The 18,779-nt window shown below is 34.7% G+C and overlaps 1 protein-coding gene across 1 annotated transcript; it reads left to right on the top strand.

The window, feature by feature from the left end:
* Positions 1-808: 808 nt before the first annotated feature.
* LOC120160093 lies at positions 809-3,091 on the top strand. The gene is made up of 3 exons (XM_039170537.1): positions 809-1,851; positions 1,954-2,578; positions 2,699-3,091. The coding sequence occupies exons 1-3, from the start codon at positions 809-811 to the stop codon at positions 3,089-3,091; spliced, it is 2,061 nt and encodes a 686-aa protein (XP_039026468.1).
* Positions 3,092-18,779: the final 15,688 nt, after the last annotated feature.

Consider the following 18,779-nt stretch of genomic DNA (forward strand, 5'->3'; position numbering starts at 1 on the left):
AACTTGACATGTAGGAGAGCTTTAAGAAAGTTCAGGAGGAGATACATGAACAAATGATAAAATCTCAGAATGATTTGATGGAGAAACTTGCGAGTATGTTACGAGGAAGAAATATTGAAAGAGAAGATACCCCAGTTGTCGGTGCTACTATCGAAGAACCTTTCTATCCCCTAGGTTTTGTACCACAAGTGGATCGTGGAAAAGCTTCAAATATTGGTGTTATAGCTCCAACTATTGGTATTACCTCTGAAGAACCCCTATACCCCCAGGCTTTACACCACCTCATGTTAAAGCACAACAAAGAGCAACTACACAATCATAAAGAATACAAGTAAACCTACATGGCTCTTCTTTAAACCCACAACCAATTAAAGACGTCCCTGATTTGGATGAGGAAGACAAAAAAGAACATGATAAGGAGCTCAAGAAACAATGGGAACAAATGAAGCATGAATTTCGAGCTATGAAAGAAGATGTTAGCTTATATGGAATCGACGCCAGAGAGCTAAGCTTGGTCCCTGATTTAGTACTACCACCAAAATTCAAAGTTTTAGATTTCAAGAAATTTGATGGCACCAGTTGTCCTTCTGCACATATTACCATGTTTTGTAGAAAAATGACAGGCTATGTGAGAGATGATTAGCTATTAATTTATTGTTTTCAAGAAAGCTTGGCAGGCTCAGCAATCCGTTGGTACAATCAGCTAAGTCGAACTCAAATTAAATCATGGAAGGATTTGGCCAAGGCTTTTCTAGAGCAATATAAACACATAAAAGATGTGAGGCCAAACCAAATTTTGTTACAGAGTATGGAAAAAAGATCTAACGACAGCTTTAGGCAGTATGCCCAAAGGTGGAGAGATATAGTTGTGCAAGTTCATCCACCATTAGAGGAGGAAGAAACTAATATGTTTTTTGTAAATACTCTGAGGGCCCCGTTCTTTGGACATCTTATTGGAAATTCATCCAAGAATTTTGATGATATAGTCAACGCAGGAGAAATGATTGAGATGGCGATCAAAAGCGGGAAGCTAGACGGGGGAGAATCTAGCCGAAAACCTCCAGCAAGAAGGAAGGATAATGATGTTAGTAATGTGAAGAAATATGATTCTAATAACATTACAGTATCTCGACCTCAAACCACCATATCGTCTGCACTAAATCCTGTTAAACAAGGGGTGAAAGAACCAAGACAAGAAAGGAAAAGGGTTCAATTTGACCTCATCCCTATGACCTATAAAGAACTATTCCAGATCCTGTACGACAAACATGTGGTGTCACCTTACCACACTTCTCCAATACAACCTTCTTACCCAAAATGGTTTGACATCAATGCTCAATGTGAGTATCATGCGAGGGCATCAGAGCATTCAATTGAAAACTGTCTAGCCTTTAAAAAGTTAGTGCAAAGATTAAGGCAAATAAATGTCATCAATTTCGGTGATAGCGAGCAGCCTAATGTGGCTCAGAATCCACTACCGAACCATGCAGGGGCAGGGGTTAATGTTGTCATTGAAGAAAGAGGAAATGAGGTTATAACCAGAGTCAATGAAGTAAAGTCACCCAAGTATTGGGTATGGGGGCAAATGGTCAAAGTAGGCTGGTTGACCTTTAATGATGAGGGGAATAAGTATGCTTGCCCCTACCACCATTGTGAAGATCATGTTATTGAATATTGTGATGAGTTCAAGGCCTTGGTTCAAAGGCTGATGGATAGTAAAGACATGGAATTTTACAATGAAGCTAAGAAAGAGAAAGAGGTAGAGATTTGCGCTTCCGAAGGCACATCCAAGGGACTTTACAATACTAACTGCCCTTTAGTCATCACACCGAAAGCCCGGACTATGGAAAGGTTAATCCCTAAAGTGGTGATCACGCTTCCATCATCATTTCCTTATAAGGATAACAAGCATGTCCCTTGGAGGTATGAATGCTAATTAGAGAATATTGAAAGTTCCGAGGCTGCTAAGGAAGAGGTGGATGAGGTAGGCGGCCACTTTACCAAAAGTGGGAGATGTTATTCTCCCAACCAGACCTGTGAGCTTGAGAATAGAGCAATCGTTGATAAAGGGAAAATGGTTGAGATATTGCTGAAAGATGATGAGCCAACAATTAAGGAGCCAGTAACAGAGAACGAGACTGTGGAGTTTTTAAATTTTTTGAAGCATAGCGAGTACAACAACGTCGAACAACTACACAAGTTACCATCTCGTATCTCGATCCTGGCTCTACTATTAAGTTCTGAGGCACATCGAAATGCCTTGCTGAAAGTCTTGAATCAGACTTTCGTACCGAAAGATCTGCCAGTAGAAAAGATAGATCGACTGGTTGTAAATATTCAGGCGGATAACTTTATTTCTTTCTCTGATGACGAGATCCCATCTAGAATGATGGGCAACCCCAAAGCCCTGCACATTACCATCAGGTACAAGAGACATGTGTTATCACGAGTACTGATCGATAACGGCTCTGCCCTAAATGTGACGCCATTAATAACCTTGAAGAAACTCCCGGTCGACAGTACACACATGAGAAATTGCCAAAGCATTGTTCGAGCTTTTGACGGAACAAAGAAGGAGGTACTGGGGAAGATCGATATTCCTCTAACCATAGGACCATCAACCTACGAGGTCGAATTCCTTGTAATGGATATAATGCCCTCCTATAACTGCTTGTTAGGAAGGCCTTGGATCCACCAGGCAGGAGCCATGCCATCCACTATGTATCAGAAACTCAAATTTGTAATTGAGGGGAGTTTGGTATGCCTTAATGTTGAGGAAGATATCATTGCTTCCATATCTACTACCTCCCCATATGTCGAAGTAAATGAAGATGTGGTCGAGTGCTCTTTCAGAGCCTTGGAATTTGTTAATGCCACCTTTGTTGCTGAAAGAAAGAAAATTCCAAAGCCAAGGTTGTCCAACTGTACCAAAATGGAACTGAAAATGACTTTGGGAAGAGGAGCCAAGGTTGGGAGAGGGCTTGGAAGTCGCTTACAGGGAAATATTAGTCTAGTTTTTCCCAATATTAAGCGAGATCGTTTTGGTCTGGGATATCGTCCGACCTTAAAAGAAAAGTTAAAAAATGTTTAAAAGAACCATGAAAGGAGAAAAGCCAGGTTATCTGGGGAGGATATTAAGTGGGAGCCCATGATTTTCTCACCGCTGTGTAACACCTTCATATCCGGAGGCCACATGTTTCAGGGGGCCCGATTATCTAAAGAGCCTGTTATTGAAAATGCCTTGAGGGATTTGGGTATAAATGTGATTATCGGAGGAAGGAATCGAAGATGGAATGGCTATGGGCATCTACCCTGTACCACTAGGCTTTGTGCTAAACAATTGGACTACATAAGAATTACCTGTAGTTTACAAAACTGTTTCAGAGTAATGCATAAAAACTTTCCCTATTGTCTAAACCCCGGGACAATAAGTGATCTTCTGTAAGGGGTTAATCTATCTATTTTTATTTTAATAAATGATGCATTCCTGTTAATTCACAAAATGGCAACATCATCCCTTGCATTTTTCTCGTTATTTATTTATTTATTATATATTATTATTTCATTCTATTTTCATATGGATAGATCATCATGTATTTGTATATATATATATATATATATATATATATATCCTTTTGTTCGTTATTCTTTCAGGACTTCCGGTATCAATAGTATGAATGCTGATGACTCTGACCTGAAGATAAATTTCGAGCTACCCATATGTCAAGGGGAAATTGGAGGTTATGATAGTGATGAGGGAAGCGACTTACCTTCTGAACTACTGAAAAATGGTAGAGAGAGAAGATAAACAAATTCTACCTCATGAAGAGCCCATTGAGATCTTGAATCTAGGATCAGAGGAAAATAAAAAGGAGATAAAAATTGGCACCATCATATCTGCTGAGGGACGACAAAGTCTGATTGAGCTACTTCGAGAGTACATAGATGTTTTTCCTTGGTCGTATGAGGACATGCCAGGTTTATATACTGAGTTAGTGGTACATAAGTTGCCAATAAAGCCCTTATGTAAACCGGTACAACAAAAGCTCAGAAGAATGCGACCTGAAATGCTACTTAAAATTAAAGAAGAAGTAAAGAAGAAATTTGATGCTGGGTTCCTGAAAATAGCCAAGTATCCGGAATGGATAGCAAACGATGTTCCAGTACCAAAGAAAGATGGGAAAGTCCGCATGTGCATCGAATACAGAGATCTTAATCTGGCCAGTCCGAAAGATAATTTTCCTCTGCCACACATAGATACCCTGGTGGATAATACGGCTAGAAACTTTCTATTTTTGTTTATGGATGGGTTTTCAGGTTACAATCAAATAAAGATGCATCCAAATTTTATGGAAAAAACTATATTTGTCACCATGTGGGGCATATCCTATTACAAGGTGATGCCGTTTGGGCAAAAGAATGCATGAGCAACTTATCAAAGGGAAATGGTAACACTATTCCATGATATGATGCATAAGGAAATAGAGGTCTATGTCGATGATATGATTGTTAAAGCTAAAACGGAGGAAGAACACATCGAGAATCTGAGGAAACTTTTCCAAAGATTAAGAAAATGCCAGTTAAAACTCAATCCAAGCAAGTGTACCTTCGGGGTAACTTTGGGAAAACTTTTGGGGTTTGTAGTAAGCAAAAAAGTGATTGAAGTAGATCCTGGCAAGGTCAAAGCTATTTAGGATTTACCACCCCCACAAACAAAAAAAGAAGCTCGAGGATTCTTGGGAAGATTAAACTATATTTCCCAATTTATTTCGCAATTAACTGAAAAGTGCGATCCCATTTTTCGTCTTCTCCGTAAAAATAACACAGGGGTTTGGAACTCTGATTGCCAAGGAGATTTTGAAGCAATAAAAGAATATTTGTCGAATGCTCCAGTCTTAATGCCACCAATATCAGGCAAACCATTAATCCTCTACTTGTCAATATTTGAGAATTCAATGGGGTGCGTATTAGGGCAGCATGACCAAACTGAGAAAAGAGAAAGAGCAATCTACTACCTCAGTAAAAAGTTCACTGATTGTGAGACGAGGTACTCACCAATAGAAAAGTTGTGTCGTGCTTTAGTTTGGACTACCCGAAGGCTCAAGCAGTATATGTTGTATCATACTACTTGGCTGATATCTAAACTTGATCCTCTGAAATATTTAATGGGTGTACCTGCTTTATCTGGAAGATTGGCTCGTTGGCAAATCTTATTGTATGAATTTGACATCCAATATGTAAGCCAAAAAGCAATTAAAGGAAGTGTTGTGTCCGATTTCATTGCAAGTAGGGCTTCTGAAGAGTATGAACCACTGAACTTCGATTTTCCCGACGAAGATTTAATGGTTATTTCAACTGAAGAGAAAGTTTCCTCTACTAATGAACAGTGGAAGATGAATTTCGATGGTGCCTCAAACGCCTTGGGGCACGGAATTGGGGCAATTCTAGACTCACCTAGTGGAAAACACTATTCTTTTACTAGTCGATTGAACATTGATTGCACGAATAACATGGCCGAGTATGAAGCATGCATCCTGTGTCTTAGAGCTGCCATTGAGCGTAAAGTGAAAAAACTTAAAGTATATGGGGATTCAGCCCTGGTAATTTATCAACTCAGAGGTGAATGAGAAACAAAGGATGCGAAGTTAGTGGAATGCCGTAAGTTGGTCATAGAGCTCATTAAGGAATTTGAGAAAGTGATATTCATTTTTCTTCCCAGATAAGATAATCAAATGGCAGATGCCCTAGCCACTTTGGCAGCAGCCTTTAAAGTCAATGAACATTCAAGCATGATGCCTATTACGATGCAAGCTTATGGGTATCCAGCCCATTGCTATGGCATAGAAGAGGAAGATGATGGAAATCATTGGTATTACGACATCTTACAATACATTAGATATCAAAGTTACCCCGAGCAGGCCACTGAAAATGACAAAAGAACTATTCAAAGAATGGCCGTAGGATATGTTCTTAATGGCGAGATCATGTATAAGAAAAGTCACGATCATGCCTTTCTGTGTTGTGTGGATGCCAAAGAAGCTAGAACGATCATTGAAGAAGTGCATGAAAGAGTATGTGGTACCCATGCTAATGAGCATGCAATGGCTAAACAAATAATGAGATTTGGGTATTATTGGTCAACCTTGAAAACTGATTGTATCAATTTCGCCAGAAAATGTCATAAATGCAAGATTTATGGAGATAAGCTCCATACCCCTCCTCATTCATTGCATGTAATGACTACTCCATGGCCATTCTCTATGTGGGGCATGGATGTTATTGGGCAAATTTTACCCAAAGCTTCTAATGGTCATCGTTTCATATTCGTGGCAATAGACTACTTCACTAAATGGGTAGAAGCAGCCTCCTATGCAAATGTTACTCAGTCAACAGTTTGCAAGTTCTTGAAGAGAGAAATTATTTGTCGGTATGGGCTACCAGAAAGGATCATCACTGACAATACCTTGAATTTAAACAACAAGATGATGAAGTCAGCATATAAATAGTTCCAGATTAAACATCATAATTCTACCACCTATCGCCCAAAGATGAATGGAGCGGTAGAGGCCGCCAATAAGAACATCAAGAGGCTCATACAGAAAATGACTGAGACTTATAGAGACTGCCATGAGAAGCTACCATTCGCTCTGTTTTCCTATCGAACTTCAGTGAGGACGTCCACTGGGGCAACTCTGTTTTCTATAGTTTATGGGATGGAAACTGTGTTGCCCATCGAGGTTGAGATTCCGTCACTACGAGTGTTGTCAGAAGTTAAGCTAGATGAAGCATAATGGGTGCAAACTAGGTATGATCAGTTGAATCTGATTGAGGAAAAAAGATTAAAAGCTATCTGCCACGGGCAAATGTACCAGAAACGTATGATAAGGGCACATAACAAAAAAGTTCGCCCACGAGAGTTTCAAGAAAGAGACCTGGTGCTAAGAAAGATTTTGTCAATTCAAAAAGACTTTCTAGTTAAATGGATGCCAAATTGGGAAGGACCTTATGTGGTAAAGAAGACCTTTTCTAGAGGAGCTTTAATCCTCACCGAAATGGATGGACCAGAGTTACCTAACCCTGTGAATGCTGACGCAGTCAAGAAATATTTTGCCTGAAAAAAAATGAAAAAGACTAGAAAAAATGAAAAGAAAAAAATAGAAAAATAAAATAAAAGGAGGTTTCAAGATGAAAACCCGTAACGAGCGTCTTCAAACCAGAAAATGTCTCAGGTTGAAAACTCATAAAGGACGGCTTGAGAATTGTGTAAATTCAGAATTTGTGCATGGCAGAAATTCTGAATTAGTTTTGGTAATCAAAGAAAGGGTTGGAAATCGCAAAGCTTGGGTAACAAGAAAGTAAACGAGATTCAAACACTGGCTTACGACATCCAACAGTCAGGAATTTGGCAGTACAGGGGAACTTTACACCCTTACGCATTACCACAATCCTCAAGATACCCTTGACAGAAGCTACACTCAGGTCTTCCTACGGCGTGCCAGTTCAAAAGTATTCGTACTATTGATATCTGACGACGCCTACTGTGTTTTATTTTGATTATTCTAGTTAAAAGTTTGCCATGTATTTACCAAAAAAATCTTTATTTTTAAATAAAAAAGGTCTTTTTCCACATTGCAAGCATCCTAATTAAAAAGTGAAAACATGTAGATTAGCTCGGGAAACAAGAGATCATCGTGCGTTATTGTACAAAAAGTTTTGAAAAATACAGGTATTCCGAAGCTGAAAAAGGTCTTAGTATGAGGTTTACGCAATGGTGGGCCACAAGAAATTAAGGTCTTAAGATACACACAAAGGCTCAACAATGTGGGATAATCCAAGAAATCTTGTCATTAATCAAATAGTTGGTCATGAGAAGCACAGGGGTTCAAAGAGTAAAGAGAATCAGAGTTAGGTTCAACCAAAGAATTTTCAACCAGGATTGTTGATTGAGATGAACTGCTGTTGATTTTTTCGTGCCCAAATCAGTCTTAAGTACAAGGTCGTTATCAAAAGAAAATACTCTCAAAATAACTGCATCATTGCACACATTTTAGGCATAAACAGGATAATGACATAAAATGCATAATAATGAGTGCTTGCAGGTTCTCTTAAAAGAAATGACAGAGATGTAAAGACCCAACATAGAAATAACCAATTCGAATTTCCATGATTGGTCGGGGCAAGACAAGCTTCCACAAGAGAAATCTCTTCCAAAGATTATCATCTCGAGACTTTCAGGTATGATGTTTTTGAATCCTCAAACACATACTAATAAAGGTTAATGTTTAATTTTCAGGATCGATCCCGATTCGATGGATCAACTTTCTCAAATCTGATATTCCCTCAGAAGAAGCATAACAAATCCCTCTCTTTCAAGATTTGATATTCCCTGAGTGACAGCGGAATAAATCTACCCTGATTCAATGGATCAACTTTCTCAGATCTGATATTCCCACAGAAAAAGCGGAACAGATCCCTATCTTTCAAGATTTGATATTCCCTGAGTGACAGTGGAACAAATCTACCCTGATTCAATGGATCAACTTTCCCAGATCTAATATTCCCTCAGAAGAAGCGGAATAGATCCCTCTTTTTCAAGATTTGATATTCCCTGAGTGACAGCGGAACAAGTCTACCCTGATTCAATAGATCAACTTTCTCAGATCTGATATTCCCTCAGAAGAAGCAGAACAGATCCCTCTCTTTCAAGATTTGATATTCTATGAGTGATAATAGAACAAGTCTACCCTGATTCAATCTTCCTTGAAGAAAAGTGGACTATATCAATATCCCCAGATCTTATATTCCCTGAGTGACAGCGGAACAGATCCTTTATCATAATTTAAACATTGAAGTTGACCGGACGAAAAATGCATTGTCTCTTCGTCTTTGCCCTATTCATGTTAACACAAGAATGAGCAAAGAGGGGCAGTTGTCGACCCTCAATTATTTTCGTCCCATTATTATTAAGTTATTATTATTATTATTATTATTATTATTTAAGATTACTAAAATAATATTTTTATTTACAGATTCGGCCCAAATACCTCAAACCCAAATTACAGTTCAGCAAACCTAAGGATGAAAACCCAACACCAACTAGGGTTTTAACATATTCTAAGGCAGCCACCTAATCTCAACCGCATGATCAAGTTGGAGATGGACGGTCTAGATCAACCCTCAGTTAAGATTTCCCCCTTGGATGTTGTCGGTGCCTTGCTAGAGCCGTCCAGATCGAGCCCAGGCCACCGAATCTGGCACTATCGCAGTCTTCTCCACCAACTGACAATTGGATTCACAAGTCAAACATTAAGACCAAGACAAACCCGTGATTTCAATCTATTTTTTACTTCAATCATGATGTTTCAGAAAAAACAAAAAAAAAAGAAAGTAAAAACCTATTGTAGAATCGGTTATATAACCTGAACGAAAAAAATGTAAAAGGGGGGACTCCAGATTCAGAAAGCAATAAAAATAGCACTTATTTTCAAGGTATATTTTTAGTTTCGAAAATATAGAAATATACTCTTTCCATGCAAAAATAAAAAATATATATATGTGAGTCTAAAAGAGGGTCAGGCATTAGCTTACTTGAGTCGAAGGGAGCCTTCACGGTGGTTGGAGTTCGAGGAAACCAAACAGATGGGTTTAGATTTGTTGTTGTTTGGGTTTGTTTAGGGAATTTTTAGGTTTAGTTTGGTGTCTAGGATAGTAGATCTAGGCTTTGGGGTTTTTTTAGGTGAATTTTGGAGCTCCGGCCACCGTGTGTGGTGGCCGGAATGGCGGTCGGATGGCAAGTTAGGTTGGCCGGTAAGGGATCAGTCGAAGATTGAGAGAACTCTCATTTTTTTGGTAACCAAATGAAAATGAAACAAAAAAAATGATAAATGGTGTTATATAGGCTAATTTAATGGAATAAATGCATCTTAAATGCCTCTAATTTCAGCGTGTTTTACAAAATAGTCATTGATAGGGATCAGTTTCATTATTTTGCCATTTTTCTTTATGTTTTATAATTTTGGATTTAATCATAGTTTAATCCCTTACATTCACCTCGTATTTGTACTTTAGTCATCGATTTCGCAGTTTTTATATTTCAGTTTCGAAATTGTTGTTCTAGTTGTGTACTTTTATTCTTACTTCATTAATATTGGTTGAGATAAATAAATGGTAAAATTGTATCTTTAATCCCTATATTCAGCATCAGATCCCTTCAACTTTAGTGATAGGATTATTTTTTAGCTAATGTTGATCATTGTGCCCTATGTTTAAAATTATATTTTATTAATTATGTGATATTTTTTTTGAGTGACCCACGTTGGTTGTGGTGTCTTATATATATTTTATGTATATTTACTTTACCTTTATATTTTATATTAAAAGTGTGTTGGTTGTGGTGTCTTATATATATTTTATGTATGATTACTTTACCTTTATATTATATATTAAAAGTATGGTAATTCCCATAATATATTTTATGCCACTTACTTTGTAATATATTTTGTAAGCATATATATTATATTATTTAAGTGTATTATATATATATAGGTTGTACATAGTATGTAGAATATATATATCTATTTTATTATCCATATTATATAATATATATATATATATATATATATATATATATTATAGCATATATGCATATTACGCAAGTAATACTTTTATGTATATATTATAATTATTTTTATTAATTTACGTATATATATTATTTATATATATTATTTTTATTAAACATTAATCTATGAATATATATATATATATATATTAGTTAGTTGATAATTTAGTATTGGTAAAAAAATCACCACTTTTGTTTGTTGAAGATATAGTAGTTTGTTTTTTTTAATTATAATATATATAGAATCATTATAATATTTGTTTGTCCACTTGTTTCTTTAATTTAAGCTATAATGGTTTAGCTTTTAATTATAATATATATGAAATCATTATAATATTTGTTTCTCCACTTATTTCCTTAATTTAAGCAATAGAGGTTTAGTTTTTTATTGATTATAATATATGGAATCATTATAATATTTTTCCACTTTCCCTAATTTAAGCTACTTATTTCTCTAACGTATGGTGTTTAGTTTTTATGGAGTCATTATACTATTTGTTTCCCCACTTGTTTCCTAATTTAAGCTTTGACTTGTTAATTTAATATGCATTTTTTATTGTAATTTATTGTCCATAATTTGTTTACATTTTGTTTTAATTTATGGGTCACGTTTTTCATTTGATTTTTTTATGTTCACATTATGGTTCCCTATTATGTTTGATGTATGTGTCTTACTTTTATCTTTAATTAAATATTTTGATGTATTTTCATTTTAATTTAAATGCATTTGTGTGTACATATGTTTTGCATGACATCTTCATTAATTTTACATGATAACCTCATAAGCATCCCTTGACTCTAATCGAAATAAATTGACTAAGGGTGATATTCGATCATTTTAAAATTATCAAAAGAAATTTTCTAATTCGTGAATATTTAATACATTTTAATGTATAGTATTAAACTTTAATATTAGAACTGACATTTCAGATTTGAGCCCTAAGTTCCTTAATTTTCATAATTTGACACTTTAAGTTAGAATAAGCCTTAATTTACTTTTAGTTTAATTAGGATAAATAAAATTTTGTTTGATTGCATTGTTTTTTTACAAATCTAAGGCACTGTTCACTTATTAAGGAATTAATAGTATATCTCCCGCGATCGTTCTCAGGGGTGACTACTGGTAATTCCTTGAATAAGTCGACATCCTTTTCAAAATCACATCATGTTTTCTAAAAATGAGGTAATATTCGGTTATTAGGCACAATAGTTGATCTCTCGCATTTATGCTCGGGGGCGAATGCTATCGGTCTTAATAAACGAATACCCTTTTCAACTTTGCATCCTTAATGATGTTTAAATTAAATAAAGATCGAACTCCAAATTTATGATTTTAAATATAGGGTAATCAACTAGGTACCAATTTTTGGACGCTTGTGGGGGTGCTAATCCTTCCCCACGCGTAACTGACTCCCGAACCTAATTTTTGGATTTTCACAGACCTCAAAACTCGATATTTTGATAAAAAAACAAAATGTTTTATTAAAATCATCCGGTTTTTATGGTATTCCAATCTCACCTTAAATGATTGGTGGCGACTCCTTAGCTTTCAAAACAATTTTCAAATAGAATACCCTAGTCGATATCGGTCTTTCCCCGCCCGGGCGAAAAGCGGTTACGACAAATCTGATTAATCGAGATTGGAATATACAGTTTGATTTTATTCCTCAAGAAGGAAATAAAGTAACAGATATAATGACGAAATTGACATGGGGATTATCGTTTGGACTTGGAACATAAACTATTCACCGAAAATAATCAAGTTGTTGTTGCAAGAAGATAGTTTTCATAGATGGATACACACTGCTGGAGCCAATGAAGATTAAACGATTATTGTTTTAAGTTTTTCCTTTATTGATGCAATCTCGTTCTCACCATTTGCATACATTGTTTACTTAGCCTTCAAGGGAGTACTCTTAGACCTTATACTACTTTACTTTCTTTGCATCATTCTGGTCATTTATAAACTAATAACATATGATGATGATATCATGCTTAGGTTGTTAGTTATGAATTATATTAATTAAGTAATTTACATAATTAATCCACATCTTTATAGTACTTGTTGCATTCCTTATTAAGCATACTAGTAAGTTGTATTAGTCTTGCATTCATTTAGATAAATTTCAATTCCTTCATGAAATGGCAGCATGTTCTTCTTTCATTTCTTAGCTCATTTCTATTCAATTCAGCTCACAAGTCATATATATTAGCTCATTCATATATAAACCTCTTATATTCAACTCATGATAGCCATCCATAGCTCACAAGCATGTATTCTCATTTGGCAACATGTGTTTGCATTCATTCCAGCTCATTCACAATAATTTACCTTGTTTTCTTTGCACATATAGGTACATGGAGGCACGTCACACATTAGAGTAGCTTGAGGGAGTATTTGTCACTCTATGGCAACTCACAATCAGCTCACAATCTCCATGGTAGCTTATGGAAGACAATGGGAAGCTCAATTCAGCTGGAGGAGCTAAAGCCTAGCTAAACTCAGCTTAGTAGACTAAATAAAGCTAGGTTGCTAAAGGTGAAAAAATGGACAGCTGAAGGTAGCTAGGAGAGTTGTTAAGGAAAATAGGAAGTCTCGGCTAGGAAGCTCATTCACAACCAGCCCCTTGTTTGCTAGCTAGCTACACACTCAAGCAAGCTTGGAGGAGAACCCATGCACGCCCAAGATGATACACATGACCAGCCTTCATCCTATGCACAAGGTTACACCACAAGCCTTTCTAGAACCCTATGTGCGTGCCCATGTGATCAGCAAGTGTGTGCCATGCATGTGAATTTACCCTAGGCATGCCAAGCATCCAACCAACATCATCATTCAGACAAAGACCATGTTGATTCCTTTAGGCACCAATTTGAGAAGGCACAAGCACTATTCGACCAATCATTAGACCTTCTCCATTCCAACTGAAACATCACCTATGCTTCTAGACAATATTTCAAATAATTAGGTATTTTTAAAGGGATACAAGGGCTGGTCGAACCACCATGTATCCATTTCGGCCAAAGTCCCTTCATTTCTATAAATAGGCTAGTCCTATTCCTTTGTAAACACACATTTCATATATTTTATTCAAGTGAGATTTATCTCTTTTCTCAAGTCCTTGGTGACTTTTATTGACTTATCAAGTATTTCTATACTTGTGGCGTCCATCCTTTTTATTTGATACTTGTGGTTCCCAGATTATTATCTAGTGGGTCCAAGTCCTTTCTATCACCGCTTAAATAGACTTATAAGGATGGTTATTTGCTCTCCTATAGCACTGGTTCTTCCTTAGTTTATTTAAGATATTATCCCACCCTTTCATTTATTTCATAAGCCCAAAACATTGCCATATCGACCATACTTCCGCAACCAATTCTCATGTCAGTACTTGAAAAATATTGATTTTACTGTGTTACCATTATATAAGTTGAATACAAAATGTGATGAAACTAACCCAAATGACTAGTCTAACTAAATTCTTAAAATAAATTAATAATGGAGTGGTCCTTGAGTTTCTTAGTATTTACTTAATATGGGTAATTTGGTTGGTGGTGTGTTTCGGTATGTTGCACTAGTGGTGTGTTTCGGCGCGTGACGTTCGCTGTAGACTCATCTATTCCTATTAGAATTCTTATTTTCTTTTTTATTTTCATTAACTGTTATATTGTGTAATATTATCAAGAAAGGGATCTGGTTTAGTGGAACATACCCAAGGTTGCAAATGAATCGAGTTTGAACAAATAAAGTTGTGTTCATATTTGTTAGTTTACTTTTAAAGGTGTTCATGTTTAGTTAATTTTTTAATATCATGTTAGTTTATTTATTTATAAAGGTGTTTGTGTTAGCTCGTTTTACGTTCGTGAACATGTTCGTAAATATGTTCATTTAAAGTTTGTGAACATGTTCGCTTATATGTTCGTGAACAAGTTTATTTAACATTCGTGAACATGTGCATTTGCAAGATAAAAATGGTAAAATTAAGTACAACAAATTTATCCATTAATGACAAAATTTCTATATGACACTATGTATAACATTGGTGAATAATTGTATATCTTTTTTGACAATTTTAAAAAATGTCATTGGTTTATCTTGCAAATGAACATGTTTTCGTCACAGTTAGTGAATAATGGTATAACTTTTTTGACAATTTTAAAAAACGTCATTGGTTTTCGTCACTATATATTTGACACCAAGAAAATATTTGGAGGGAAATATTTCAATGACAATTAGATAAAATAGTGATGTTGTAAAATTGTCACAAATGAAATTAATATATTTATGATGACTCAATGTTAATTAGGGACATTACAAATTGAACACAAATAAGCTTTATTTGTGACAATTTAATTCATCAAATTTTAGAAAACATAAAAGGTGACGTTTGATCTATGTCACAAAAAATGGTTTAAGATGACAAAAGCTAGTATCATCTAATTATTATATATCTTATATTTATATGAAATTTTTTAAAACTATCACGGGTTGTGTCACTTAATACTTGACACCAATAAACATTGATGGAAAAAATGTATTATTGACGAATTTTTGACATCTTGATTGCATTACTAATTTAACGTATTTTAATGGTGTGTGTTCAAAAGTTATTTAAATAATAAAAATAGTAAAAGAATTAAATTATTAAAAGTTATCAAAAGCAATAAAAAGATAAAAAAAAATATTAAGTCACGGGCATCACTTAGGCACGGACTTTGCCAATTATTTTTAAAACACATGAGAGAACCTTATAAGAAATAGTTAATCCAAGGTTGATTCCATTGTAAATTTATCTAAGGAATATCAAGTGACTTGAATTGACAAGAGAATATTTTATAATTTTTAAATATTTTAGTACTTTTTAAAAAAATCTTAATGTTGTTAATTTTATTTATTTCAATTATTTTATATTTTTCTAATAATTTCTATTTTTACTAGCTTAAGCATTTACCACTTTCTCTCCATATATCATCTCATGTTTTTTCCGTTAAAATGAAAAGAAAAAAGTTGTATTATCATAATCCATTTAGGGACTTAGATTAGTTAATAATGTCAAAAAGACTCTTTCGTTATAAGATAATACAAACAGTGGTGGGTCACAGTGAGACTTTTACTTTGTAATTGTGTTTTTACACTTGTTTCTAATAAAGGTTGATATTAGTGTAACGTATCGAAATCTAGTTTAGATGTTTCGATCAATTTAATCGAATTCTATAAACTATTTAAGTTTGATATTTAGGACTCAATTGCATGAAATTCAGAGTTTGGAGGATTAAATTAAACTTTTACGAAATTCGAAGCCATATTTGAAATCTCAGTATATTTAGGGACTAAACATTAAATTTCCCAGTTTAATTTATACCAAGCTCTTCCATAGTCTGTCGTTTTGTATTATGGGATTAAATTCCAGGTTTAATGGCGTGCATCTTAATGCTGTTAAAATAAGGGGTAAACTACACGGGAGACCAGCAAACTATGGTCAATAATCAATCTTACCATCGAACTATTTTTTATCTCAATTCGACCACCAAACTTTTTAATTGATTTAATCAGACCACTCTCCGTTAAAAAAACGGAGAGTCCGACGTGATTGTTATAAACTAACGGCGATGTTTTTATATTATTATTAATGCCAACTGAGTACACACGTGGAAAACCATTCGGTTTTTTCACACAAAACCCATTCTCCTTCCTTCATACCTTTTGCATTACACTCGTTGAAAGACTGAAAACCCATTCGCCTTCATCACTGAAAACCCATTCGCCTTTATCGCAGAAAACCTATTCGCCTTCAACCTCCTCTTCTAAAAATCAAACTGGTTTAGAGAGATTTAGAGAAACAAAGATCTTTTCTTTCCTCGGTTTTAGGGGAATCGAAAGGCTTGGAAAGTTTTAAAAAATCTTATTTTGTGGGATTTTGGGTAAACACTCGCTTGATCAAAAAATCATTAGGGTTTTCTTCTGTTTAACAACGGGTAGTAGATATTATCGTGTGGAAGAAGACTCAAACGCGAGATATGATAAGCGCTCAAAAAATCTTTAGGGTCTTCTTCCGTTTTAAAAAATATTTTTGAAGCTCCTCAAAATAAACTTGAAAACTCTTATTTTCTTATGTTAAATTCGAAAACTTTCTTCTGCTTACTGTTTAGTGGTTTCTCATATTAAAATGCTATATATGTTAGGGAGTTTATATGGGTGTATTGCTTACTGTTAGTATAAATGGTTTTATTGCTTACTGATTGCACGAATGAGAATAGTATATATGAGAATATATGAGTTTAGCGGGTTTACTGTTAGTATATATGTTAGGGAGTTTATATGAGTTTATATGAGTTTAGTGGGTTTACTGTTAGTATAAATGGTTTTACTGCTTACTGATTACACGAATGAGAATAGTATATATGAGATTATATGGCTTTTTCTTATGCTTACTGCTTACTGATTTCACGAATGGATTTGTTGTTAGTATACATGGGTTTACTACTATATATGGTTACTGTTTTATAGAATATATGTTATGTTATGTTTATTTGGAAAAAATATTGTACCATTGATAGAATATATGTTGTGATAGAATTATTTGTTTGCATGAATAGATATGTTTTGCATGAAATCAATGAATGTGAGTATTGCATGTATATGTTCTGCATGAATATATGTGTTTAGTGAATTTCAGTATGTTGACTTTTGCATGAATATATGTTGACCATTGATAGAATATATGTTGTGATAGAATATATGTACTGCATGAATATTATGTTGGGGTTTAGGGAATTAATATCACTTTTACACTTTTGTAGTTAATATTTTCACATATTATATTTGTCTATTTATATCAGTTTTGCAATGCACATGTACAAACATGTAACTTTGCAATTTTTATGGTCCCCACATGTTATGTGTTGCTATTAGTATAGTATTTTGAATGTGATCCCCACATGTTATGTGCTTGAATCTATTATTTGAAAAGTTCTTTTTTGTCTATTTTGATATATTGTTAGTATATTCAGTTGTAGTTAAATATTCTTTAATTATTTGAATAATAATGAAAATTTTTCATTAACAGATTTGAATTCTTGAAAATTTACCATTGTAGTACATCATGGGGTTTTTTTGTTAAGAGACCAAGGCTGGAATACACTGGCATACTAGTGGACTACTTTGATAACTGTGATGCTGATGAAATGTCCATCTTTGTAATTATTGATATGATAACCAAATTAGGAATTAGTTATTCACTTAAGATATTTTGGTAAGTGTCAAACATTCCACTAGAGGTCAAACCACTCTTAACTGATAGTGATATCCTTGAAATGCTTAGGGTTTTACCTAGTGACCATAACATTCACATTTATTTGGAAGGCATTGAAAGACTTAATGAACATAATCAAGACTGGTCTGAACATAATGAACCTGAAATTGATGAAGCAGAACCAGTTGAACCAGAAATTAGTGAACCCGAAATTAATGAACCAGAACCAGCCGAGTCAGAAATTAATGAACCAGAACTAGTTGAGCTAGAAATTAATAAACCAGAACCAGCTGAGCCAGAAATTAATGAACCTGAAATTAATGAACCAGAACCAGCTGAGCCAGAAATTAATGAACCTGAAATTGATGAACCAGAACCTGTTGAGGTGAGGATAGATTCTGAGTATGAAGCCCCACAGATAAGTAGTGATGAATCTGACTTTTCTGGTAGTGATAATGACTTTGAAAATTCAAAACTTGAATTATGTGATTTGAATACTGAGGTGGAAAGTGATGAAATGAAGGTTGTTAGTGACTCTGAAGATGGAAATTCTGACTCATTATACAGTGTAGATGAGTCAGATGGTGATGGTTCACATAAGAAGCCTAGACACCCTGAATTTAATACTACCACAGATATTACAAACCTTAAATTAAAGATTGGACTGATCTTTATTAACAAGAAAATATTAAGGGCAGCAATCAGAATGTATGCAATTAAAAATAGGTATAATGTGAAGTTTAGAAGAAATGACAACACAAGAATCCAAGTAAGATGTAAGGCAGGTTTTCCTTGGGTTTTATGGGCCTCTCCACTTGCCCCTAAAGATCCTAGTGATGGTACTTCGCAAATTAAGTCACTGAATGATGAACATACATGTCTTAAGGGGTTTGAAAATGCTAATATAA

This window comes from Hibiscus syriacus, unplaced genomic scaffold (assembly GCF_006381635.1).
Source record: "Hibiscus syriacus cultivar Baekdansim isolate YM2019G1 unplaced genomic scaffold, ASM638163v2 tig00111390_pilon, whole genome shotgun sequence".
NCBI classification, from domain to species: domain Eukaryota; kingdom Viridiplantae; phylum Streptophyta; class Magnoliopsida; order Malvales; family Malvaceae; genus Hibiscus; species Hibiscus syriacus.

Excerpts from the sequence above, each read along its gene's own strand:
- LOC120160093 (XM_039170537.1), top strand. The coding sequence starts at position 809 with ATGGAAAAAAGATCTAACGACAGCTTTAGGCAGTATGCCCAAAGGTGG. Across the intron at positions 1,852-1,953 it reads AAAGCCCGGACTATGGAAAG|TTCCGAGGCTGCTAAGGAAG; the intron begins GTTAATCCCTAA and ends GAATATTGAAAG. Across the intron at positions 2,579-2,698 it reads TTGACGGAACAAAGAAGGAG|GCAGGAGCCATGCCATCCAC; the intron begins GTACTGGGGAAG and ends TGGATCCACCAG.